Genomic DNA, 23,679 nt, shown 5'->3' on the forward strand with positions numbered 1-23,679 from the left:
GCTGTGTTGCTCAAGCTTGTCTCAACCTCCTAGCCTCATGCCATCCTCCCGCCTCAGCCTCCCAAAGTGCTGGGATTATAGGCATGAGCCACCATGCCTGGCTCTGTGGAGGATTCCGAGGCTGAAAGTGGAAAGGGGCTGCTAACCAGGAAGCCCCCCAGAGGAGACCGAGTCAGCTGGGGAATTAGAACATCCACATCCATGTAGCTCCTCTAACAGCCCAGAGACAATCTTAGAACTTAACTAATGTACAAAAAGTTTCTTCATTTCTGCTTCTCAAGCCCCAAATTTCCATGTCTGGCAGGAGTGGGCTTGTACACCCAAGAGGCCCCCTTATCCTCAAGAAAGAAAAATGGAGGTTCTAGGAGCCATTTTAGCCCATTAACCCATCTGCCATCTGCCCAGTATATGTTAGGTACAGGAGGAGGGGGAGATGTGGCTAGTGCAGGAAAATAATGCAGAGAAGAGACAACCCACTGAGCCAAGAATGTGGGGACAGTTACAGCTGTGCCTCCCCTGCTTCCCTTCCCGGAGGAGCTGAAAGATGGGGAATTCCTGAGGATGGGCCTAAAGGGGCTGGACTCCCTGGTGGAAGTGGTGGGAATATCAGAGACTGACTAGTGTAGCTTGGTCACTTAGTCCGTACTAAAAAGCCTTATAACCTTTCCTAGGTTGAGACTTTTAGGCTCCTAGACTAGGGCACTCTCCCAGGAGGAAAATCTTAGGCCCTCCCTCCCATGAGGGTCATTGCAACATGAGACCCACGGGAATCGTGAAGTCAGCCCCAGCCCCGCCTACTGTTCCTGGGTGCTAATACCCAGCACAGACCACTCAGGAGGAGGGATTGGCTGAGGAGCTTGGAGAGGGGGCGTCATCACCTCACCCAAAGGTTAAATAAGAGTTCAGACTAGGTGCTCAGGAGAAGCGCTTTCTTTCGCGGGCACCCGGAACCAGACCATGACCCAGACCCTCAAGTACGCCTCCAGGGTGTTCCATCGCGTCCGCTGGGCTCCCGAGTTGGGCGCCTCCTTAGGCTACCGAGAGTACGACTCAGCACGCCGGAGCTTGGCAGACATCCCAGGCCCCTCTACGCCCAGCTTTCTGGCTGAACTTTTCTGCAAGGGGGGGCTGTCGAGGTTACACGAGCTGCAGGTAGGAAGGGACACCTTTCCCGAGACTTGAGTGCTGGGGAAACCGGCTTTGACAGCGTCAAAAAGGACTGACTAGTGCAGAGCAAATATGGGAGAGCCAGAGAGAACGGATGCCCATGAATGAAGGAAAAGGCGAGTTGAGGCTGGGGATGGTGTGGCTCGACCCGCATAGAGTCTGTCCCGACTCTTAGCAGAGGGCGCTGGGAAAGCGCTTTCTCGCTTGAGGTGTGGCGATCCTGCAGATACAGTACAAGTGCGCAGGAGGCGGGAGCACGCGGTACCCTCCGCCTGCGTGCGGCTTAAAGCTACAGGGGCTCGTTTTCGTTTACTGAGAACTCGTCCTGAGATGGACAATCTAGACATGGAACTTTTAGAGATTTCTCCTCGACCAAGATGATCAGAGAGGTCCTGAATGTCTGCCTTGCGCAAAGTTCCTGTTTTGCCCATCGCACTCAAACTTTCTAGGGATGGGAAGTGAGAGGAGGAGTTTGCAGTATCAAAGACATACAATAGCTGGGCACCCTAGAAGGAGCAGAAGCTCCCTCTTCCCAAGCCCAGTCAACACCCTTGGCGTGGGCACAGGTCGAGCTGAAAGTCCCCGCCCAGGTATCCAAGTGTCCGCTGCGCCCCCTCCCCCAGGTGCAGGGCGCCGCGCGCTTCGGGCCAGTGTGGCTAGCCAGCTTCGGGACAGTGCGCACCGTGTACGTGGCTGCTCCTGCACTCGTCGAGGAGCTGCTGCGACAGGAGGGACCCCGGCCCGAGCGCTGCAGCTTCTCGCCCTGGACGGAGCACCGCCGCCGCCGCCAGCGGGCTTGCGGACTTCTCACCGCGTGAGTCTTCTCTGCCCCCAGAAAGCCAAACATCCTGCAGCGGCCCTCTCCTGCTGCGGGTCCCGAAACTATCGAATTTAGGGGCATGGTGGGAGGTTGGCTGTCCTACTCTACCTTTGGTCATCTTGGGGTCCCCATCCCAGTCTGCTTCCCCCACACTCGGGTTGAGCCCCAACCTCACTCCCCGCCTACCTCCTTATCATTTGAGACCAGAATCCTGGGACCTGGGGGAGCCAGAGGAATTGGGTTAGGGTACCAGGATCTGGATGGAATGAATGTAAGGTTCTGTGATTCAAGTTACCCGGGAACCCCAGCCCCTGCGGGCAGGAAATGAGTAAAGAGGAAAGGGGTTGGAAGACAGGCGCAGGCCGGTGCAGGTTTCTGTACCCCAAGGGGGCAGACGCAATCCCTTTCCTGGCCACCGCAGCCGAATGCGCTTCTTCACTGCAACCAGTCCCGTCGAGCCGTCCCCACCTCCCCGATGCGCACTCTCTCCTCAACCCTGCAGGGAAGGCGAAGAATGGCAAAGGCTCCGCAGTCTCCTGGCCCCACTCCTCCTCCGGCCTCAAGCGGCCGCCCGCTACGCCGGAACCCTGGACCACGTAGTCCGCGACCTTGTGCGGCGTCTGAGGCGCCAGCGCGGACGTGGCACGGGGCCGCCTGCCCTGGTTCGGGACGTGGCGGGTGAATTTTACAAGTTCGGACTGGAAGGTGAGTCCCAGGACAGAGCTGGGCAGGCGTCGGGGGCGCCCTACCGGAGCCTCCCTGAGCCCTGACGGCGCCCCCTCCCGATAAGGCATCGCCGCAGTTCTGCTGGGCTCACGCTTGGGCTGCCTGGAAGCTCAAGTGCCGCCTGACACGGAGACCTTCATCCGCGCGGTGGGCTCCGTGTTTGTGTCCACGCTGTTGACCATGGCGATGCCCCACTGGCTGCGCCGCCTTGTGCCTGGGCCCTGGGGCCGCCTCTGCCGAGACTGGGACCAGATGTTTGCATTTGGTAAGGCACAGGATGAGGTGGGAATGGGGGAATGTAAAGCTGTCGAGGGGTAGCGAGGTATTCACGTGCCTTCTACCACGCAGCTCAGAGGCACGTGGAGCGGCGAGAGGCCGAGGCAGCCATGAGGAACCGAGGACAGCCCGATAAGGACCTGGAATCCGGGGCGCACCTGACCCACTTTCTGTTCCAGGAAGAGTTGCCTGCCCAGTCCATCCTGGGGAATGTGACGGAGTTGCTACTGGCGGGAGTGGACACGGTTAGATTCTCCCTCCGTGCTGTGAGCCTGTTCCAGGGCTTAGCCTCCCCAGACTCCGGGACCATTTTTCTGTTGCAGGGGATCCGTTATGGCCACGTAGATCAGCTTGGCTTAACACCCCGTAGCCCCAGACTGTTCCATAATCTGCACCCTCTGCTGGGTTCCCACACCCAACAGCTCTCTTGCTTTCACGTTTCTCAGGTGTCCAACACGCTCTCCTGGGCTCTGTATGAGCTCTCCCGGCATCCCGAGGTCCAGACAGCACTCCACTCCGAGATCACAGCTGCCCTGGGCCCTGGCTCCAGTGCCCACCCCCCAGCCACTGTTCTGTCCCAACTGCCCCTGCTGAAGGCAGTGGTCAAGGAAGTGCTAAGGTGAGGGGAGAGGAGAGGAGGAACAAGAGGAAATGCCAAGGAAGGCTGCGGAAGCAAATAGTGGATGGAAGCAGGGAGAGAGCAGAGAAAAATGGCACTCTACTACTGGTCAAAAAGGGTTTGGAAGTTGGAAACAATGAGAAGAGGGCTGCAGCCCCTAGCCTTACCTTGCTGTCTCCATTTTGTGCTTTGCAACCTAGACTGTACCCTGTGGTACCTGGAAATTCTCGTGTCCCGGACAAAGACATTCATGTGGGTGATTATATTATCCCCAAAAATGTGAGTAGAGCCTATGCACCCTTTCTACTGAGCCATTCCTCACTATCTTAGGCCCCAGCCCTGTTCTCAAGCACTCTCCTAAAAGCCCTTCAAACACTCCCCTTAACCTCTCTCTAGGATATGCCTTTCTGGGATATAATGGGACACTGGAGAGATCCTTCCAAAAGTAGCCCCAGAAAACTTCCCCATCACCCACTAGGACCTGCCTTTGTCCCTGTCTGAATATCCTATTCATGCCTGCCCCCATTCTGAGCACAAACTGACAAGTTTGTTTTTCTTCCCACCAGACGCTGGTCACTCTGTGTCACTATGCCACTTCAAGGGACCCTGCCCAGTTCCCAGAGCCAAATTCTTTTCGTCCAGCTCGCTGGCTGGGGGAGGGTCCCACCCCCCACCCATTTGCGTCTCTTCCCTTTGGCTTTGGCAAGCGCAGCTGCATGGGGAGACGCCTGGCAGAGCTTGAATTGCAAATGGCTTTGGCCCAGGTGAGTGCTCTAGATTTTATACCTTCCCCAGGCTGGAGAGACCCTAACCCTCTAAAGTTGTGAGATCTTTCCCCTGACAACCATAGGAAATCATGTAAGACCTGGTAGAATGAATCTTCTAAAATATGATAAGCCCATTATAGGCCTAGAGTGTAAGTGAGGGTATTCAAACTATTTTTTCCCTTCCACAATCCCTCACCCTTATTAACCAAGAAGTCCCCTACTGGCCACAGGTGCCACCCAATCATTGACCATTCTAACACTAATAATGCATGCCCTTTACCAATCAATCCCCCCACTATAGATATCTTTCATAGTAGTGCTCACCTTCTTCCCTTTCCAGATCCTGACACATTTTGAGGTGCAGCCTGAGCCAGGTGCGGCCCCAATCAGACCCATGACCCGGACTGTCCTGGTACCTGAGAGGAGCATCAACCTACAGTTTTTGGACAGATAGTCCTGTGGAAAGAGGCTGTCATCATCACCCTTTCGTTCATCGTAGGGATAATATTTTTTGTAGGCACAAGACCAAGAGATACATCTGCCCCTAAGGCCTATCTGACCAAACTAGATAGAATGACCATAGTGAAGTGTGAGGCAGCCCTGACCAATGTGTGAAGTATGCACTTGGCCTGACTCAGTAGGCCAAGTGAGAAAACCATTGTCTCTCTCTGTGCTTGGCCCTTCCGATCATGTATGCATCCCCCAAGGATGAGATCAGATTTTAACTAATAATGCTGGATAGCCTGAGGAAAGATTCAACCGCCGCTGTTTTTGGGCTTTCACAGTGTTCATTGATGCTGCTGGCTAAGCATTTATCAAAGCATAAGCTCAGTAACTGTGCATCTGCTCTGTACCTGGTTGGTCCTTCCTCTTTGCATGTAAGCACTTTGAGAGGAAGGGTGAAGCCTTATTTGTTTTTAATGTCCCCTGCCAGGGCCCATCTCTGACTGGGTGACACCATACATGTTCTTAGATTGAATCTGAACCATGTGGCGGAAGGGATAAGCAGCTTAGTAGACTCTGTCTACCCCCTTCCTTCTTTGTCTTGCCCATAGGAAGGTGAATCTGCCCTAGCCTGGTTTACAATTTCTTACAACTCTCCTTTGCTCTCTGGCCACAATTAAGTGGGTTTGCCCCATCACTTAGTTCTCAGGCAGAGACATCTTTGGGCCTGTCCCTGCCCAGGCCTCTGGCTTCTTTTTTATATTGAAAAGTTTTAAATATTCATAAATTTTAGAATAAAAAATCAAGGCCAGGCGAGGAGGCTCAAGCCTGTAATCCCAGCACTTTGGGAGGCCGAGGTGGGCGGATCATGAGGTCAGGAGATCAAGACCATCCTGGCTAACACGGTGAAACCGCATCTCTACTAAAAAATACAAAAAACTAGATGGGCAAGGTGGCGGGCGCCTGTAGTCCCAGCTACTCGGGAGGCTAAGGCAGGAGAATGGTGTAAACCCGGGAGGCGGAGCTTGCAGTGAGCGGAGATCCGGCCACTGCACTCCAGCCTGGGTGACAGAGCGAGACTCCGTCTCAAAAAAAAAAAAAGAATAAAAAATCAAATATTCCACTCTTGACTTTGACTTATTTCTCACATATTACCACTTCCTACAAGACCTGGAGGTAAGACCCTAACCCTCCCATCTCCCACCTTGGTTTCTCAGGTCCTGGGGGTGACCCCCATAACAATGGGAGGTCTGGATGCCTGGAAGAGTAGTTTGTAACACTAACCCAGACATGTTTCTGTCTGTAGTGGGAACAGCCAAGTCTAGTCTGGCTTCCTGGAAGAGATTAAGGGGGCGGGGGGTGAAAAGTAACTGCAGGGGCTAAGCTGTAAAATCGGCCGGGAGCTAGGGATTTGCAGAGATTGCTGACTCTGGTAAGGAAAGTGCTTTCGGACTGCCAGGATTGAAGGAAGTCCTAGATTGGTCACTCTGCCCTCTCTGGAACAGTTCTTCCAAGATAATTTCCTTCAGAGGAAGGGATACAAGCAGAGAAGTGGAATCAGACAGACAGAATGAAAGCTGAGTGTGGGGGTGGCCAGAAGCCCTGGGGCACTGAAGCAGGATAAGGGCAGTGGGCAGAGGGAGCCTGTTTCCCTGAGTCAGCATTCTCTGGCCCCCCAGAGGCTGGGCACAGCTCTCCTCTTGTGATGTATACAGATTAACTCATCTTCCATCCAAATAAATCTCTCAGCACACTGCACAGTTCCTTCTGCATCCCAGATTACCCTCCCCATGTCAAGACTTGCCCCACTTCCCCTACCCCTCACCCTATTCCAATTAGCTGGGTGTAAATGGAGATTTCACTTCACACTTCTTCCTCCTCCACACCTTGGTCTCCTGGCCTAGACATGGCTCCCTGACCACAGAAACTCCATTTAGCCACCAGGCCTTCTGCGGGGGCATCTAATTATGCAAGATCTACAGAGGGGCAGGGAGGACCCAAAGCCTCGTAAAAAGATCAAGCTTTCTGTGCAATTTTCTGACCTTCTCAACTCCTTCCCTACTGTATACTCAGTCTCCACCCCTATTCCTCTATTACTGAACTCAATTTGAACGTAAATGACCAAATTTTTAACAGATTTGAGCTTTGAGGGAGAATAAAGCCCAGCTTGTGGTCAGACCCTTTCCCCTGGAATCAGTGATGATAATTCTGCCCACTCGTACTCCCTGTTTTCCAGTGGGCAAGTAGGAATGCCCACTTGAGGAGGGCAGTAGTTTCCATGACCCCTTTCCTGGACAATGATCTTTTTAAGTTGGAAAAAGGGAAGAAGAGGAGACCATACTGATTGCTGGCCCCAACCCCCATACCAATACTTCCATTAGTGCTGAAGGAGAGGGGAAAGTGTCCCACTTCGCCTCATTTTAGGACCCAGAGTGTAAATGGATACAGTGTGTTTGTGTGTGAGTATGTCTATTTTCTTTGGTATGTCTAACCTTCCCTGCAGATCCATCACAGAGGACAGCTCAGGCTTGGTACAGGAAGCTCCACATGTGTCCTATATGCCTGAGCCCTACCTGCCAGTATAGATAATAGTAGTCACTCTGATTTGCAATCCCCCATTTGGTCCCCACCACCTCTTCTGTGAATGGCAAATCAGGAAAGTCTAGCCTTTCTGTCTCCCAACTTGGGGGGTATAGAGGGTTCTCTCTCTGGGGAAAGTTTCCTACTGAGCAGATGGAGGACTCAGTCTCAGCTCCCTCTCCACTCTACTCCCTCAGAAATTGGAAGTTATATACTTCCACACTTTGAAATTACTTGAACCCCAGTCCAGCTTTAGTTCCTACATCCCTAGGTTAGTCTGGATGCCAGCACCATGGACAGCGACAAAGACCCCCCCCCCCCCCACCCCCTCCCCCTTTTGGGAGAGGCGAGGGGATCAAGGTTTCCTGGGCAAGTATATGTGTAGGCCTTTACAAGAGAATCATTTTCTCCAACACATCCCCAGGGACGAAGGAGGCAGAGCAGAACCTTCCCTGAGAGAAGGATCAATAATAAGAAAGGCCTCCAGATCTAACTTTAGCTGTGAATGAAGGAATTACTTAATTGCTGATGAATGGTTTACTTAAAAAACAGCATCATTCATATAATACACAACCCCAAGGTCACAGAAGAAAGTGCCCAGCCTTCAGGCTGACCCACATTTTAACCAGTCTTTCCCAAATCTTTTCTCTATAAACAACAGTCCTCTATGCTGCTGCCTCCAAACATAATGCCATCCATTAATACCACTAGCTCGGCACACTGGGATCAAACCTGTGACCCTAAACTGCCATAGAAATAGCTTAAACTGGGGTTGGAGACTCATAACTGAGGAGGGGGGTTCCCTCCATCTCACTCCAGATGAGTCCAAATTCACTTCACACTGCTTTTCTGGGTGAGCACAGTACTTGCGAAGGGCTAAAAGAACCCAGATGATCTCCAGAAAAAGGCGGATGGCTCCAGCCTTCCCCAGCCCACAGGCCCAAATATTCAGTCAGAGGAGTTCTCATTCTTACAAATAATCACCATGCTTCACATTTGCAATGTCTATTTTCCCTCATATTTCCATACCTATTATGTCACTCAACACAAAATTCCAAGATTCTGTGCAACTTCAGATGAAAAACACATTTTAGAATTTGTTATACCAGCTACTATTTGAAATAAATGAACCATCAACTATTCTAGAAATCTCCCTATGTCATTGCTGATTCTCTTTGCAACGACATCCAACCTGTCCCTCATTTATCCTTATTCCAACCCTATGAGGTAGACAGGAAAACCATAGCCAAGAGATTTTTTTCTAAATCATACAACTCATAGGTGGCAGGTCCAGGTCTACCCCTAGATACCTCTGAGCACTGCCACCTAGCAGCCAACATGAATTATTCACCAGCAAATGGGAGTCACACCTACAACTCGGAACCCACTGCTGCATTTGGGATTTGCAACCTGTGCAGAGAAACCTCCCCACACCTCCCAACCCTCCAGAAAAGCCCCAGATGAGAAAGGAGTCTCCATGTGCATATAAATGATTCTTTATGCCCTTCCCCCATGCAATGGGGGATGGAGCAGGGGGAAGTCCCCCGCCCTCATGCAGGGAACGGGAGGTCAATGTATATTAGTCTTATTGCCAGATGCCCTGTGGCCATGGGGTGGGGAATAGGGGTCTACAGCCCCTTTCTTCTGGCATTGGTCCCCCTTCACCAAGTCACCATGGTGGAGCTGGGGGGCTGGAGGCCCTAGGAGCTGAGGTAAAGACGGTTCTCTCCAGGGAAAGAAAGCTGCTCTCCCCGCCTGCCCACCGGCCATCTCTGGATGAGTGTGAGGAGCTGCCAGTGGGTACTGAAATGTCATCCAGGTGTCTCTACCCAGTGGGCAGTGAGGCCAGACAATGTCTCCAGCTTGAGGCTGCCCACAGAGATCCTAGGTGATGGGGGCAGCATGCCCCAAACACCTTGTCCAGCTGGTACCTCCAGCAGTCATGAGAGCTCTTCTCTGACTGATGCATTGACTCAAGATCCCTGCTCCTGGAGTCCAGTTCAGACTGTAGTGACCCTCATGACAACCTCTCGGCCAGAATGGGAGCTGGAACGGGTATCTGGTGGCCGCAGCTGCCCAAGGAGGTGCAAGATTGTATAACCGCAGCGCTGAGGCAAGAGCGTCCGCATGCGCTGGGCAGCTGGGGGGCGGCTGGTGGCCCCAGAGGTGGGGCCCGTCCGTGAGGTCCTGGGGCCCGGCTTCCCTGCCGTCCCTCCCCCTGCATCTCCTCCTATGTCCTTGGTCTTGTCATAATTTAGGACCTTCCACTGCTGGTTCACTGCCTGCCAGCGCTTGAAGATGCGGTAGACAGAGGATCCTTCATGGATGATGAGGCCTGAGCAATAGGGATAAGAAATCCAGGGTTAACTGTGGCCTAGATCTAGGCCAGAGGTACTTAAGCAAGCATTTCTTCAGAGTGAGAAGATACAGTTGCAAAGGGCCCTGGAGAAGCAGGGAAGTGGGTTGAGGGGGCACCAGGATAGCACTAAAGGCCCCCAGTGGCAGAAAATAAAGCCATGAAACTGAGGGGATGGGCAGGGGAGTCAGGTGTGTAAGAGGAAGATACAGAGCAGGTAAAGGAGAGAGAGGTGCCCTCACCTATGCAGACGACATCCATGAAGCCATACATGCCGTAGCAGATCTGAAAGAGCAGATCCTGTCGTTGCCACTTGGCTGAAGGGCTGAGTGAGGACCAGATGAGCCAGGAGATGCTGGCAACCAGGAAGAGCGAGCCCAGGACTATGGCAGCAATCTGGACCTTCTCGATGACCGTCAGGGAGATGGCCTGCCACTGTGTGGGAGAAAGGGCTCCAAAGAGTCCCAGAAAGGGATGGAGGGCCAGGTGATGGGTGGCCCTGAAGAGCAGGGTGCTCCAGTAACCTTCCCTAAAACCTTCAGGCAGGATCAACATCTGTCTTCTCTGTGCCTTGATTAAATCTAGAACGTGGCACTTGTCTGACACCACTTGTCTGTCTTATTTTAAAAAGACAGGATTGGGCAAGTGCTCTGAAACCAAAACATCTAGATTTGAATCCCAAATCTTGACTCCATCACTTACTGGCTAAGTAACCTTGGGTAAGTTTTCAAATCTTTGTGCATCAGTATCCTCATTTGTAAAAGGGGATAACAACAGTATCTAACTAATAAGATTATTGTGAAGATTAAAAGAGTTAATACACACCAAAACTTGACACAGAAAATACTACACGTTTGCTATCATCATCAAAATCATTTTTTCTTTTCTTTTTTTTTTCCTTTGAGACAGAGTCTTGCTCTGTTGCCCAGGCTGGAGTGCAGTGGCTGTGATCTCGGCTCACTGCAACCTCTGCCTCCCGGGCTCAAGGATTCTCCTGCCTCAGCCTCACGAGCAGCTGGGATTACAGGCACACGCCACCACGCCCAGCTAATTTGTGTATTCTTAGTAGAGACGGCGTTTCACCATGTTGGCCAGGCTGGTCTCAAACTCTTGACCTTGTGATCCGTCCGCCTCGGCCTCCCAAAGTGCTGGGATTACAGGCGTGAGCCACGGCGCCCGGCATTTTTTCTGTTTTCTTTTTCTTTTCTCTCTCTGTGTGTGTGTGTGTGTGTGTGTGTGTGCGTGTGTGTGTGTGTGTCGGGTGGGGAGTGGTGGTTATTCCTGTGCCTAGAACAGTGCCTGGAATATAAGTGGCACCCTGTAAATGTTTTTGTGAATAAATTAAGGGAGGAAGGATATACAGACACACAGGCGACTGCAGTAATTGTTGGGGAAGGGTGGCTTTGGGAAAAGAGTCAATGAAATAGGCCTCCTGGAAGGTTCCTGATTCCAATAGCTAAAAAGTCCTCGCCCAGTCTCTGAGTCCTCTCCTTGCACCTCACCTGCAGTGGGTTCTTGGTGCTGATCGCCAGGACCTGGTACTTGAAGTAGCAGAGCTCACAGCTCCAGGAGCCCCTCTCGCTGATCCAGCGGATGAGGCAGGGCTGGTGCGTGCAGCGCACTGAGCCGTCGCAGCGGCAGGGGCTCAAGAGCTCCCCCTGGAGGAAGAGTGAGGAGGGACCGTGTCAGTCATCACCACCCCGACCCCACTCGGCCGCGCTCCCAGGCAGGGAAACCTCTTCAGGTCACTTGCCCACCTTAAAAAACTCAGGCCTTTCACCCAAGATAGGGCAAGAGGTTAAGTAAGGCTGCAACAGAAAATAAGTTTCCCTTGGAGATCAAGGGAAACTTCCCATACCAAAGAGATGAGGGATGGAAAGGGATGGGGGGATTAGAGGGGAGAAGGACTGGGTCTTCTCTTTTCCTAGAATTTGGGATGGGTGGTCTTTAAGACTTCTCAAAGGAAAGGCTTCCTCTTAGGATCTGGAGGGAGGAGAGGGTTAGAGCTTCTGAGCCATGCTTTCCTTCCCCCACCCCATCACTGTAAAGTTACTTCACAGATCTGGCGCAAACTGGGATGGGTTACGGTCCTCGGTTTCTACGTATTAAAAGGGAGAAATCGCGGAGGTGGGAGTGAAGGGTGTTTCCCTTTAATCAAGGAATAAATTCTCACTACACAGAGACACCCTCCTAGCACTATTTTGGGACAACTTTGCCCATAAAATTTTAACAAAGAATACTCTTTAGAATGAGATAGAAAGTTGCAGGATGGGAAGTGAAAGAAAGTACCCCATAGGGAGAAATACTGAGCTAAGCAAGGGCGCTGGCTGGGCCCCTCCCTTCTAGGTGGGCACAGAAGCACTCTCTTTTCTGCCCACCTGCAAGAGAACAGGTCCCCTCAGCTTACGGAGACCCTGGGGCGAGGCAAATAGGAGAGAACAGCAGTCCCTGTTAATGGGTGAGATGGATTTTGTGCTCTCCGGGGAGAAAGCCCCACCCCTTCCTGGGGACCCTTGACCCTCCAACACAAACAAGAGCTCCAGGAGTCCCCTGCCAGCCCCTCGGCCTCACCCCATTCCCACTCCGCCTCACCCCATTCCCACTCCGCCTCACCCCATTCCCACTCCGGGTCCTGGGGCCCGCCCAGCCTCCTTAGGCACCGCCTCTGCTCGCAGTCTCCGCTGACACCCCAGGTGCGCGCCCCCACCCCTCCGCGCCCGGCCAGGTGCCCAGGCCTGACCTGCTCCGGGCCCTGGAAGCAGATCCGGCACTGAGGGGTTCGGAGTCCGCTGTCCAGGCTGCTGCTGAGCGACAGGGCGTCCAGTGCGCCCGGGGGCGGCAGCGGCGGTGCGGGCGGCGGCAGGGGTCCGGCCCGCGGCTCCTTGTCGCCGGCCAGGCCCCGAGCCCGCGGCTCCGACCCGTAGTACTCCTCCTCGTCGCCGTCGCCGTCGCCGTCCCGGGTGGAGCAGCCAGCGAAGGGCGCCCAGCCGCAGCCGCCTCCCCCGCCCCCCCGGGGCTGCGGCTCGGCCCGGGGCCGCCCCCCGCCTGTCAGAACCAGCAGCTTCAGCTCGTTCAGAAACATGCGGAGCCGAGACTTGAGCATCGTCCGGGCGCTGGGGCGGGGGGCGGCGTGCAAGAGGGGCTCGCTGGCGGCTGGGGGAGGGGAGAGGACAAGGCCAGGAAGGGGGCGCGCGCTGGAGAGCTGAGCCGGACCAGGGTCTTCCGGGCCTGCGACCGCCGTTCACTGCTGCCACAGCCGGGGCTCCGGTGCTTACGGGGCCGAGTGGGCTGGCGGCCCGGGGGCGGCGGGGTGGGCGTCCATGGCCAGGGCAGGAGGCGGGGAGGGGGGCTCAGGGTGCCGCACCCCGCGGGTCTGGGTCCGGAGCGGGCCGGGCCCCCGGGGTTACGCGCCCGGGTCCTCCTGCGGCGGGGCCGCCCCCCATCGCCGTCCTCCCGGTCCCAGCCCCCCCGGCTCCGGGATCAGGCTTGGCTCGGCCCGTGCGCTCGGCGGTGGCAAATGGCGGCTCCTTCCGGCGGCGGCGGCGGCGGCGGCGGAGACCCCCCCGGAGCGGCGGGCGGGGCGGGCGGGGCGGGCGCCGGGGAGCGGGTGAAGGATGGAGGGAGGGGCGGGGCGGGGAGGGGGAGAGAAAGGGCCGCGGCTGCGCATCCCCGCCCTGCCCCGCAAGAGCAGGTGTCCCTAGGGGCGGGGGCAAGTGTGGGAGCCCGAGGAGGGTGGAGAAAGGGGAGTGGCCAAGGAAGGGGAGTGTGCACACGAATAGACTAGGTGTGTGTCTGGGAGTGGGAGATGAACGAGTGAGCATGGAAGGTGAGTGGTCAAAGGACGCAGGTGTACCGGGGAGGGAGAGGCTTGTGCAAAATGGGAATGTGCAAAGAAAGAGCTGTTCAAGGGTCGGAGGTGTGAAGGAGGTACATGGGCAACGGAGGGACTCAAGCAATATACACTTTACCCAAAAGGCTGAAAAGTGTGCTCTATGGGGACTGGGAAAGAGCGGTGTGTAAGGAATGGAGTCGGGTTGTCTGAGAAACAGAAGCCTGTGATTGTAATGTGTGAAGGAGGTGAGTGAGCAGGGGAGGCAGAAGTGCTAAAGGGATGGGAGTGTCTTTCCTGGTACTCTCCTGCCCTCACCTCCACTACATTGAAGTGAACAACACACACACTTAGCCCTTTGCTCTTATGGAGGCTTCACTCTGAGAAAAAGCTCTACCCCCATCACATTTTTTTCTGCCTTACACTTACATTCTCCCTCTCCTTCCCTTTGCAAAGCTGAGGGAAAAGGGATTCCAGGGGAGCTCATTGGGTCAAATGCACTGGGAAAAAAATTAATCAGTGAAAGAGTAATTAACAGAAGAAGGGAGGGGACAGAGCCTGGGACAGACTACCAAATTAAGGTTCCTCAATAGAAAGTGATGGAGAGACAGTAATGTTCCCATGAAGTATTCAAATGTTTTGGATGGACTAATGAATGAATCAGAAAAAGGGGCTGGGACCCAAGCAGACAGAGAAGACGGCTTCTGTTCTAAAGACAGTAAGGTGCGAAGGGCTTATGTGGAAGGTGAGGCTGAAGTGGGGAATGCTGGTGTGGGAAGGGAGTTTGAAAAACTCAGACACTTATCTTCACCTTCCAGAAGGCTTACAAAGCACCCACCCCTAGCAAGGTAGCCAATAAAACATTCACCTCTCGAGCCCCTTAGTCAGTTCAGTCCTTGAGATTTTTCTTACTAGTGTTCCAGATGCCCTTGCCAAGAGGGACCCAGGGCTACAAGTATCAGGATGGAAAGAGGCGGCATCTGTATTAACATGTATTCCATTTTGCTCTAAATCATGGTTTATATTCATCTTCTAATTTGAACTCTTATATTCTCAGCCAGATGGTTAAGGAAAAGAGAAGTTAGAGTGGAAGGAGTGGCAAATAGGGTAATAAAATGGCTTTAGATTTTACACGAATTCTCACAAATGAGACACTAACCGCTTTCCTCCTTTACTCCCATACCCTCAAAGGGCTGGGACATGAAGACCTTGGAGCCAATAAAACAAAGAAAGTAGGAGAAATCTACCTATGTCTACCTCGGTGTCTGTGGGCAGAGGCCATTTGGGAAAAAGTGTGTTCTGGACACCGTTAAGTGCTAAGAAAGCGGCACTAGGGAAAAAGAAGCACAATGCCCCAAATGAGCAGTCACAAGGTTTACAGAAGGAGTCATGTCATTTTCATTCATTGTGGTGGTCTGGAGGGTGCAGGGGGTGTGGTGGTAACTTTCTTGCACACGTACACTCCTGTATCCATCTTATATATTACATATAATAAATAATATATACATACATATATACATAGAAGTATATATACACATATATATCACATAATCATAGAACCGTCCTACTGGGAAAAAAAAAAAAACTTAAAGGTCAAGTATTCCTGTCTCCTGCTCATCAATAACTTCTCTGCCAGATGGCCTCAAGTCTTTGCATTAACACTCCCAGGGAGGTTTGGAAGTTGAGAAAAGAGGGGGCGTTACCTTGTCACTGAACCTGTTGGATTACCGTATTAATCTGCTTTCTGTCCGTCCTTTAATCGTAGTTTTGCCCTCAAATGGGCATTGTTTACTCCCTATTTTAGGAGACCCCATTGTTGGCTCCATCTTTCTAGATAGTCGTACCACTACTTTAAAGGGCCAGTGACAGACACCAGAAACAAAACAAAATAAAAACTCACATACACACTGGAAGCAAGCACTCAGTAAAATGTTGTAGAATTAATGAATGAATCAATGACACAAATGAGAGTATGTTTTATCATAGTGGAGCGAAAAGGTGACAGCATCACCTCTGGTACCCCAACTCCCATCCCCTCCCCAATATAGACAGGCTGAAAGACCGGTAGTGAGACTGGAGTTCAGCCTTCAGACCGGTAGTGAGACAATCCTTCAGCCGGGAGTTGGGCTCTGGGTGGCCTAGGTTGCCATGGCACCGCCTCGGGCTCCACCCTCTCTTGTCCCCCTACCGCGCCCCCCCGCGGCGGGGGTTGTGGCAGCCAGTCACGTGCCCGCCGCGTAACCACACCTCTGCTCCTCAAAGCAATGTCAAGCTGTCACGTGTGATAGCAACAGATCACGTGGCTGCCATCGCCCCTCCGCCCCCTTACACTCTTCGCCCTCCTCCCCGTCAAAGCGGCTCCTGGCCACCCCTCCGCGCATGGGTGGCGGTCACGTGCCCAGAACGTCCGGCGTTCGCCCCGCCCTCCCAGTTTCCGCGCGCCTCTTTGGCAGCTGGTCACATGGTGAGGGTGGGGGTGAGGGGGCCTCTCTAGCTTGCGGCCTGTGTCTATGGTCTGGCCCTCTGCGTCCAGCTGCACCGGACCGAGCTCGGGTGTATGGGGCCGTAGGAACCAGCTCCGGGGCCCCGATAACGGGCCGCCCCCGCAGCACCCCTGCCTGGCGTGAGGTAAGTGCAGTCCCTTCCCAGGAATGAGAACCAGTGCCCGCCCCCCTCACAGTTTTCTACGCGTTCGTTTCGCGAGCTGGTTATGGAAGGGTCGCTTAAGGGCGGGAAGTGGGGCCTTTGTGGTCATGGGAAAGTATAATTTTAGGGACTGAGGTGTAGGATCTTCGATGCAAGGCATGTGTCATGTGTGATCTTTGTGCAGGGCGCGATTGTCCCAAAGGAAAATGCGTTTTTTATTGCAGGGCCTCACGTGGCTGGAGGGGTTGGTATTGAGTCATTGTGTTATCTCTGGGGCCGGCCCCAAGGAAGACTGGGAGCGGGGGATGGGATGCTAGTGTTGCTCTTTGTGCTTTTTTTTTTGGGAATCCCTTTGTTGCTGCAGGCTCGTACCATCCTAATTCTGTAAGGGACTTTTGGTGATAGGAGTCTGTGATTGTAGGGTCGCCCTTGATCTGAGAATGGCTACCTCTCGATATGAGCCAGTGGCTGAAATTGGTGTCGGTGCCTATGGGACAGTGTACAAGGCCCGTGATCCCCACAGTGGCCACTTTGTGGCCCTCAAGAGTGTGAGAGTCCCCAATGGAGGAGGAGCTGGAGGAGGCCTTCCCATCAGCACAGTTCGGGAGGTGGCCTTACTGAGGCGACTGGAGGCTTTTGAACATCCCAATGTTGTCCGGTGAGAAGGTGGTGGAGGGGAGAGTGGGGAGTAAAGGGAAAAGACAGCCTATAGGTGGGGTGTGGTGATCTGTAGAGAAGTGGGGACCCTGAGGAAATAATGAGAGGCCATGTTGGGTTAAAGGGGATTGAAAAGTGAGCATTTACTCTGGGCAGGCTGATGGACGTCTGTGCCACATCCCGAACTGACCGGGAGATCAAGGTAACCCTGGTGTTTGAGCATGTAGACCAAGACCTAAGGACGTATCTGGACAAGGCACCCCCACCAGGCTTGCCAGCCGAGACCATCAAGGTGAGTGGGGTTGGTAGGCATTGAGAGGTGGATTGGGACCTTTGTAGTAGAACCTCCTGGGATTTCAGGTATGGTGCCTAGTTTCCAGTGCATCTGTACCTCCCCCTTCTAAACTAGGATTTGATGCGCCAGTTTCTAAGAGGCCTAGATTTCCTTCATGCAAATTGCATCGTTCACCGAGATCTGAAGCCAGAGAACATTCTGGTGACAAGTGGTGGAACAGTCAAGCTGGCTGACTTTGGCCTGGCCAGAATCTACAGCTACCAGATGGCACTTACACCCGTGGTCAGTAGAAAGATGGTACCAAAATGGGTTCTGGTTGGGAGTAGGAGAGTGATTGCCCGTAGCAATTGAGAAGTCATGTGCTTCATGTGTTCAGTCAAGCAAGTTGTGTTTTGTGGTAACCCATGGAGTCCCCATCCATTCTTCCTATTCTCTTTAGGTTGTTACGCTCTGGTACCGAGCTCCCGAAGTTCTTCTGCAGTCCACATATGCAACACCTGTGGACATGTGGAGTGTTGGCTGTATCTTTGCAGAGATGTTTCGTCGAAAGTATGGGACCCACATACCCTGGACCACCTTGAATTCCTCAAATTGCTTGTTCATAAACCACATCCACACCCTGCCCATTCTTCCTTTTTCTTTTTTTTTTTTTTTTTTTTTTGAGACCAGGGCTTGCTTTGTTGCCCAGGCTGGATTGCAATGGCATGATCACAGCTCACTGCAGCTTCAACCTCCTGGGCTTAAGTGATCCTCCCATCTCAGCCTCTCAAGTAGCTGACACTCCATGCCCGGCTAGTTTTTTAATATTTCTGTAGAGAGGGGGGTCTCAGTATATTGCCCAGGCTGGTCTTGAACTCTTGCACTCAAGCAGTCCTCCCACTGCTACCTCCCAAAGTGCTGGGATTACAAGCGTGAACTACTGGACCTGGCCCCATTCTGTTACTTGCATACTACTGACTACTTTGCCCATAGCAGAAAGCTCTGAAATGTTCTAAATTAGAAACTTCATATCCCTTTATTATCTTTATTTATTTATTTATTTATTTTTGCAATAAGGTTTCACTGTGTCACCCAGGCTGGAGTGCAATGGCCCAATTACGGCTCACTTTGGCCTCTAGCTCCTGGGCTCAAGCAATTCTCCCATCTCAGCCTCCTGAGTAGCAGAAACTATAGGTGCACGCCACCATGACTGGCCTTTTTTTCTTTTTGAGACGGAGTCTCGCCTTGTTGCCAGGCTGGAGTGCAGTGGTGCAATCTCAGCTCATTGCAACCTCCGCCTCCCAGGTTCAAGTGATTCTCCTGACTCAGCCTCCCAAGTAGCTGGGACTACAGGTGCGTGCCACCACGTCCAGCTAATTTTTGTATTTTTAGTAGAGACGGGTTTCACCATGTTGGCCAGGATGGTCTCAATCTCTTGACCTCATGATCTGCCTGCCTCAGCCTCCCAACGTGCTGGGATTACAGGCGTGAGCCACTGTGCCCGGCAATTTTTTTTTTTTTTTTAAGAGACAAGGTATTGCTTGCCCAGGCTGATCTGGAACTCCTGGGCTCAAGCAGTCCTCTCACCTCAGCATCCCAAAGTGCTGGAATTACTGACCTTTATTCCCTGTACTTTCTATTTTGGGCCACTAAGCAGTAACCATTCAACTAAGATACCTTTGAAAATGACTGCTACCTTATGTCCTTCTCACCTTAGGCCTCTCTTCTGTGGAAACTCTGAAGCTGACCAGTTGGGCAAAATCTTTGAGTAAGTGACCAACGTGGGAGAAAAAGATTTTCTATTCTGAGTCCTCTTTCTGCTGAGCCCAGGATGGCAACTGGCTCTGCCCATGGGGATGGGAACTGGAGGACCCTTCTGACCAGAGTTCTCCTGTCCCCCACAGCCTGATTGGGCTGCCTCCAGAGGATGACTGGCCTCGAGATGTATCCCTGCCCCGTGGAGCCTTTCCCCCCAGAGGGCCCCGCCCAGTACAGTCGGTGGTACCTGAGATGGAGGAGTCGGGAGCACAGCTGCTGCTGGTACTGGAGATGGCTGTGGGCATAGGGAGAGACTGGGGAAAGAAATAGAGCAGTGTGCAGGGCCCTGGCCACTGTGGTTAATGAAACTTGGTTGGTAGATGGGCTGTAGTTTTTATTATAGCTGCAGATGGCCACCCACAGAGAGGGATGTGGAAGAGAACCCATCCTGGCTGGGCGTGGTGGCTCACGCCTGTAATCCCAGCACTTTGGGAGGCCAAGGTGGGCAGATCACTTGAAGTCAGAAGTTGGAGATCAGCCTGGCCAACGTGTTGAAACCTTGTCTCTACTAAAAATACAAAAATAAGCCGGGTGTGGTGGTGCATGCCTGTAATCCCAGCTACTTGGGAGGCTGAGGCAGGAGAATCACTTGAACTCAGGAGGCAGAGGTTGCAGTGAGCTGAGATCATACCATTGCACTCCAGCCTGGGCAACAGAGCGAGACTCTTGTCTCAAAAAAAAAAAAAAAAGAAGAGAGCTCATCCCAGGTATTGTCATGGGTGGGTAGAAGTCTCTCAGTTTTCTTCATGGTTTTCTGACCTTTGCCTCTCCCCTCAGGAAATGCTGACTTTTAACCCACACAAGCGAATCTCTGCCTTTCGAGCTCTGCAGCACTCTTATCTACATAAGGATGAAGGTAATCCGGAGTGAGCAATGGAGTGGCTGCCACGGGAGGAAGAAAAGCTGCCATTTCCCTTCTGGACACTGAGAGGGCAATCTTTGCCTTTATCTCTGAGGCTGTGGAGGCTCCTCCTCCATCTTTCTACAGAGATTACTTTGCTGCCTTAACATTTCCCTCCTACCTCTCCTTTTGAGGCTTCTCCTTCTCCTGCCCCACTATTTCTCTACACTAAGGGGTATGTTCCCTCTTGTCCCTCTCCCTACCTTTATATTTGGGGTCCTTTTTTATACAGGAAAAACAAAACAAAGAAATAATGGTCTTTTTTTTTTTTTTTTTAATGTTTCTTCCTCTGTTTGGCTTTGCCATTGTGTGATTTGGAATAACCACTTGGAAGAAGGGACTTTCCTGCAAAACCTTAAAGACTGGTTAAGTTACAGGGCCTAGCAAGTCAGTGGAGCCCCTTGACTGACAAAGCTTAGAAAGGAACTGAAATTGCTTCTTTGAATATGGATTTTAGGGGGGACACGGTGGCTCACACCTATAATCTCAGCACTTTGGGAGGCCAACGCGGGTGGATCACCTGAGGTCAGGAGTTCGAGACCAGCCTGACTAACATGGTGAAACCCTGTCTCTACTAAAAATACAAAATTAGCCAGGTGTGGTGGTGCACACCTGTAATCCCAGCTACTTGGGAGATTGAGGCAGGAGAATCGCTTGAACCCGGGAGGCAGAGGTTGCAGTGCGCTGAGATCATGCCATTGCACTCCAGCCTGGGCGACAGAGCAAGACTCCATGTCAAAAAAAAAAAAAAGAATATAGATTTCTAAATTGCTTTTTTATATTCACTGAACTTTCTCAAACTGGGTCCTGCTTATTACAGGAAAGAGTTCTTGGTGGTTTTCTCCTTGGCTCTGTCCCTGATTTACCCTTAGAGCCACACCCCAGGGTATGTTGAGGCGATCTAGCATGTGGACGGAGGAGGGGAAACAGCTAAGAATGACTCCAGCCCATCCTTTGTACCCTCAGAAGCTTCCCATAGCCTCTTGGAGAGAGAGGGAGAAAGTTTTTCCTTTTATTCCTTATAGTCTGGCTCCCACTAAAATATGTCAAGGCATAAAGTCTTACTATTCCATCAATTTTAGAGGATTTGACAAGGGGCCTTTCCTTTTTCTGAAACCAAAACGGTTACAGACCCTAGATATTCCCTAAGGGAGGAAGAGAAAGCTTAGAGCAGAAGAGAAGTGAGAAGGATCCAAAGTCTCATAGAAAGGCACTGGGGTTGGCTCTAGGATCCTTCTGATTCCGAAATCTCATTGCTAGCCAAACACCAAGGATCTGTAGGAACAAAGGGAGAGAGAAGAATCAATCAATTCTCAGTCTCAAGTTAAAAAGGATATGCGTGAGGAAACTGGAGAATGTACCTCTGTAAAGCTAAAGAAGAGTCCAACACCCCCTAGGATTTTCAGGGCTTCATCTGAATGCTTAAGAAACTTTTCTCCACACATCTGGCATGTGCGGCTCTGGCTCTTGCAGATCTGAGGATAAAACGTGTGTGTGAAGAATGCAAAGTTGCTAATGTAAAGTTGCTAGTCACCAATACCTATGCCGAATGTCTCTAGAAACTTTACTGTTATCTGACCAGCGTCCTACAAACTAAAATCCGACTTGGCTAATTCCCCAGCCTCTTTATCCACCCCCATCCCCCACCAACACACAGCCCCAATACAAGAGGGCTTCTAGAGAGAAAAACAATGACATTCGAACTAAATTTGCCAACTTGGGCATTGTCCTTACCCAGTTGCCTACTTCCCCTGGCTGCTGCACCACCCCCAACACACTCACTGCAGTGCAGAAATCATAATCTTGTTGATACAGGGTTGTGAGGTTGAATAAGCCACAACAATCAAAACTTCTTTCCAGTTCATCCCGAGTCTTGTTGCTCATGACCCACCAAGAAGCATTGATGACATCTGTCTGGAGGATATGGGCAGAGAGTAAGTCTCCCTACATCCCGGTATCAGTTCAAGTGCCTCAATTTCCCTAGTCCAGCAAAGGAAGTGAACCAGAAGCATAACGGTGTGCCACAATTATAGACACGATAAATATCTACCTTTTCAGGTTCTCTAGATCATCCTCGTGAAAAATTAACCAGACATTCCAGAGGAAGCAAATAGCCCAAGGGGCCAGAAGCAGTGCACCTAAGGATGATCTCTGGGTAGCTCTGGGGCCAGACTAAGGAAGGAGTTCGAGGTTAAGAGGAAAATTTTAAAAAGCAAGTGAGTGCTTGAAAGGGTACTGTCTTACCTGTTTGCTTCGGTTAATAGCCAGACATGAGCAAGAGATTACAAATTGGAAGATGAAGACCAAACCAAGGATGATCATGTACTGAGAGGAAAGGTTACGGAAAAAAGTCCTAGATTCCTTTATGTTCCATCTATAACTGGTCTCATCTGTTCATAGAACTTATACTACCATGTCAAATTGAAAGCAATAAAATCAGCTCTTGTTTCATAGATTATGGGACAAGGCAGGGCAAGGAGACATGTCCAAGATCCCTGAGGTCCACTACCCTTTTAACATCTTCCATAGATGACAGCCCTCCCAAGAGCCCGGTTGCCCCCATCACTTCAGGTCAGGATACAAAGAACAGCAGGACTTGGTGGTGGCTGACAGCACCCACCAGTCCAGCCACTGCGATAAGGAGAAGGAAGACTCCCACAGCAATGACTCCGCCGATGATGTGGATGCTGGACACCAGACCCAGGCCCTTGCCCCAAGCAGCCACTCCAATGAGCAACAAGCTCACCAGCTACAAAGAAAGAGCAGGATACATCTCAAGAATTCTAGCATGAGCACGGCCCAAGGCCATTACAAGAGGACTTGGGGGGGGTGGTGGGAAGGAATAATGGAATGGTGTGTGAAGGGAGGGAGGGGGTGGGCGGGACGGGGGTGGTGCTATCGCCACCAGGAGCATCCCTGGGCATTCCCAAAGGTTAGAATGGCTGGGATGCGGTGTAGGGGGTGGCAGGGATGGTACTATGAATACAAAAGCTGAACCCTCAGGATCATCCTATCACTTCTACTTTGGGAGAAACTGAGGTTCCAAGGAGGGAGGGATGGAACTTATGCCCACGGCCTTAAGTTCATTCCCCCACCCCCAGACAAACCCCTTCATCAACCGGTAGTCTTCCCTCTCCCACGGAAGTCCCCAGGAATTCCCTCTTCGCCGGAAGTTCCTGGGAATCTTCCCGGAACCCCTATACACCCCTCTCCCCACCGGAAGTACCCTAGAGATTCTCCCCACGGGGCCTTTCCGCCCTAAAGCTTCCCCCACCTCCAAAACCTCACCATGTAGACCACGTTGAGAGCGCAAAGCGCATTCTTGGAGCAGGCAAAGCCACCGCAAACCATCTCCCCAGTTCTGGGGACCCAAGTGGTCCCAAGGACTTGGGGGGAGGGTATTGGGGACCGTCTTCCAGGACCCCGACAGCTTCTGTCTCTTTAAATCGAGGCCAGCCAAACCCAATTCTCTGCGCCTGCACCGTCCCTCCCCTGCCTCTGGATTGGCGAAATGCGTGGCTAATCCTGGACGTCCAAGGCCTGCATGCCAATCAACCTGCATTACGTCACTGACCCGCCCTCTGTCCTCCTCCTCTTGTTTTTTCATTGGGCGAAACTGAAAACTAGGGGCAGGGCTTCTAGAGATTGTCTCAGGGACAACAGTCTAAACTCCAAAAGCTTGAGTTGAAAGCTGAGCTTTCTGTGGTCGGAGTTAGGAGAGGGCTAATTCGAGGGAGACGGCTCTGGAGGAATTTAGGTGAAGGGGACACGGCGGGAGGGGCGGGTGGGGGGCCGCTCC

At 52.3% G+C, this 23,679-nt stretch overlaps 4 protein-coding genes across 4 annotated transcripts; 2 read left to right on the forward strand and 2 right to left on the reverse strand.

The window, feature by feature from the left end:
• The first annotated feature begins 926 nt into the window (after positions 1-926).
• LOC104682342 (25-hydroxyvitamin D-1 alpha hydroxylase, mitochondrial) lies at positions 927-5,123 on the forward strand. The gene is made up of 9 exons (XM_010388921.2): positions 927-1,152; positions 1,791-1,981; positions 2,490-2,692; positions 2,778-2,978; positions 3,062-3,234; positions 3,436-3,608; positions 3,809-3,887; positions 4,175-4,372; positions 4,716-5,123. Exons 1-9 carry the CDS (start codon positions 958-960, stop codon positions 4,827-4,829), a joined length of 1,527 nt encoding a protein of 508 aa, XP_010387223.1. The 5' UTR covers positions 927-957; the 3' UTR covers positions 4,830-5,123.
• Positions 5,124-7,921: 2,798 nt separating this feature from the next.
• Positions 7,922-13,281, reverse strand: MARCHF9 (membrane associated ring-CH-type finger 9). The gene is made up of 4 exons (XM_010389010.2): positions 12,496-13,281; positions 11,258-11,413; positions 9,998-10,190; positions 7,922-9,734 (listed from the first exon to the last, which is right to left on the reverse strand). The coding sequence occupies exons 1-4, from the start codon at positions 12,856-12,858 to the stop codon at positions 9,400-9,402; spliced, it is 1,047 nt and encodes a 348-aa protein (XP_010387312.2). The 5' UTR covers positions 12,859-13,281; the 3' UTR covers positions 7,922-9,399.
• A 2,661-nt stretch (positions 13,282-15,942) lies between these two features.
• CDK4 (cyclin dependent kinase 4) lies at positions 15,943-20,152 on the forward strand. Its single transcript, XM_010388923.2, has 8 exons — positions 15,943-16,212; positions 16,652-16,888; positions 17,044-17,179; positions 17,297-17,464; positions 17,622-17,731; positions 18,879-18,929; positions 19,066-19,201; positions 19,757-20,152. Exons 2-8 carry the CDS (start codon positions 16,671-16,673, stop codon positions 19,847-19,849), a joined length of 912 nt encoding a protein of 303 aa, XP_010387225.1. The 5' UTR covers positions 15,943-16,212; positions 16,652-16,670; the 3' UTR covers positions 19,850-20,152.
• TSPAN31 (tetraspanin 31) lies at positions 20,132-23,505 on the reverse strand. Its single transcript, XM_010388922.2, has 6 exons — positions 23,169-23,505; positions 22,462-22,629; positions 22,125-22,205; positions 21,663-21,794; positions 21,242-21,355; positions 20,132-21,155 (listed from the first exon to the last, which is right to left on the reverse strand). Exons 1-6 carry the CDS (start codon positions 23,229-23,231, stop codon positions 21,081-21,083), a joined length of 633 nt encoding a protein of 210 aa, XP_010387224.1. The 5' UTR covers positions 23,232-23,505; the 3' UTR covers positions 20,132-21,080.
• Positions 23,506-23,679: the final 174 nt, after the last annotated feature.

Source organism: Rhinopithecus roxellana, chromosome 10 (genome assembly GCF_007565055.1).
Source record: "Rhinopithecus roxellana isolate Shanxi Qingling chromosome 10, ASM756505v1, whole genome shotgun sequence".
Lineage (NCBI taxonomy): Eukaryota > Metazoa > Chordata > Mammalia > Primates > Cercopithecidae > Rhinopithecus > Rhinopithecus roxellana.

Coding starts and splice junctions, on each gene's coding strand:
- LOC104682342 (XM_010388921.2), top strand. CDS start 958: ATGACCCAGACCCTCAAGTACGCCTCCAGGGTGTTCCATCGCGTCCGC. Junction 2,979..3,061: donor GGACCAGATGTTTGCATTTG/GTAAGGCACAGG, acceptor TCTACCACGCAG/CTCAGAGGCACGTGGAGCGG. Junction 3,888..4,174: donor ATTATATTATCCCCAAAAAT/GTGAGTAGAGCC, acceptor TCTTCCCACCAG/ACGCTGGTCACTCTGTGTCA.
- MARCHF9 (XM_010389010.2), bottom strand. CDS start 12,858: ATGCTCAAGTCTCGGCTCCGCATGTTTCTGAACGAGCTGAAGCTGCTG. Junction 10,191..11,257: donor GCACCAAGAACCCACTGCAG/GTGAGGTGCAAG, acceptor TCTCCCACACAG/TGGCAGGCCATCTCCCTGAC. Junction 9,735..9,997: donor CATGGATGTCGTCTGCATAG/GTGAGGGCACCT, acceptor CCTATTGCTCAG/GCCTCATCATCCATGAAGGA.
- CDK4 (XM_010388923.2), top strand. CDS start 16,671: ATGGCTACCTCTCGATATGAGCCAGTGGCTGAAATTGGTGTCGGTGCC. Junction 16,889..17,043: donor GAACATCCCAATGTTGTCCG/GTGAGAAGGTGG, acceptor TACTCTGGGCAG/GCTGATGGACGTCTGTGCCA. Junction 18,930..19,065: donor CAGTTGGGCAAAATCTTTGA/GTAAGTGACCAA, acceptor TGTCCCCCACAG/CCTGATTGGGCTGCCTCCAG.
- TSPAN31 (XM_010388922.2), bottom strand. CDS start 23,231: ATGGTTTGCGGTGGCTTTGCCTGCTCCAAGAATGCGCTTTGCGCTCTC. Junction 22,630..23,168: donor CTCTCAACGTGGTCTACATG/GTGAGGTTTTGG, acceptor CTTTCTTTGTAG/CTGGTGAGCTTGTTGCTCAT. Junction 21,795..22,124: donor CTATTAACCGAAGCAAACAG/GTAAGACAGTAC, acceptor CATATCCTCCAG/ACAGATGTCATCAATGCTTC.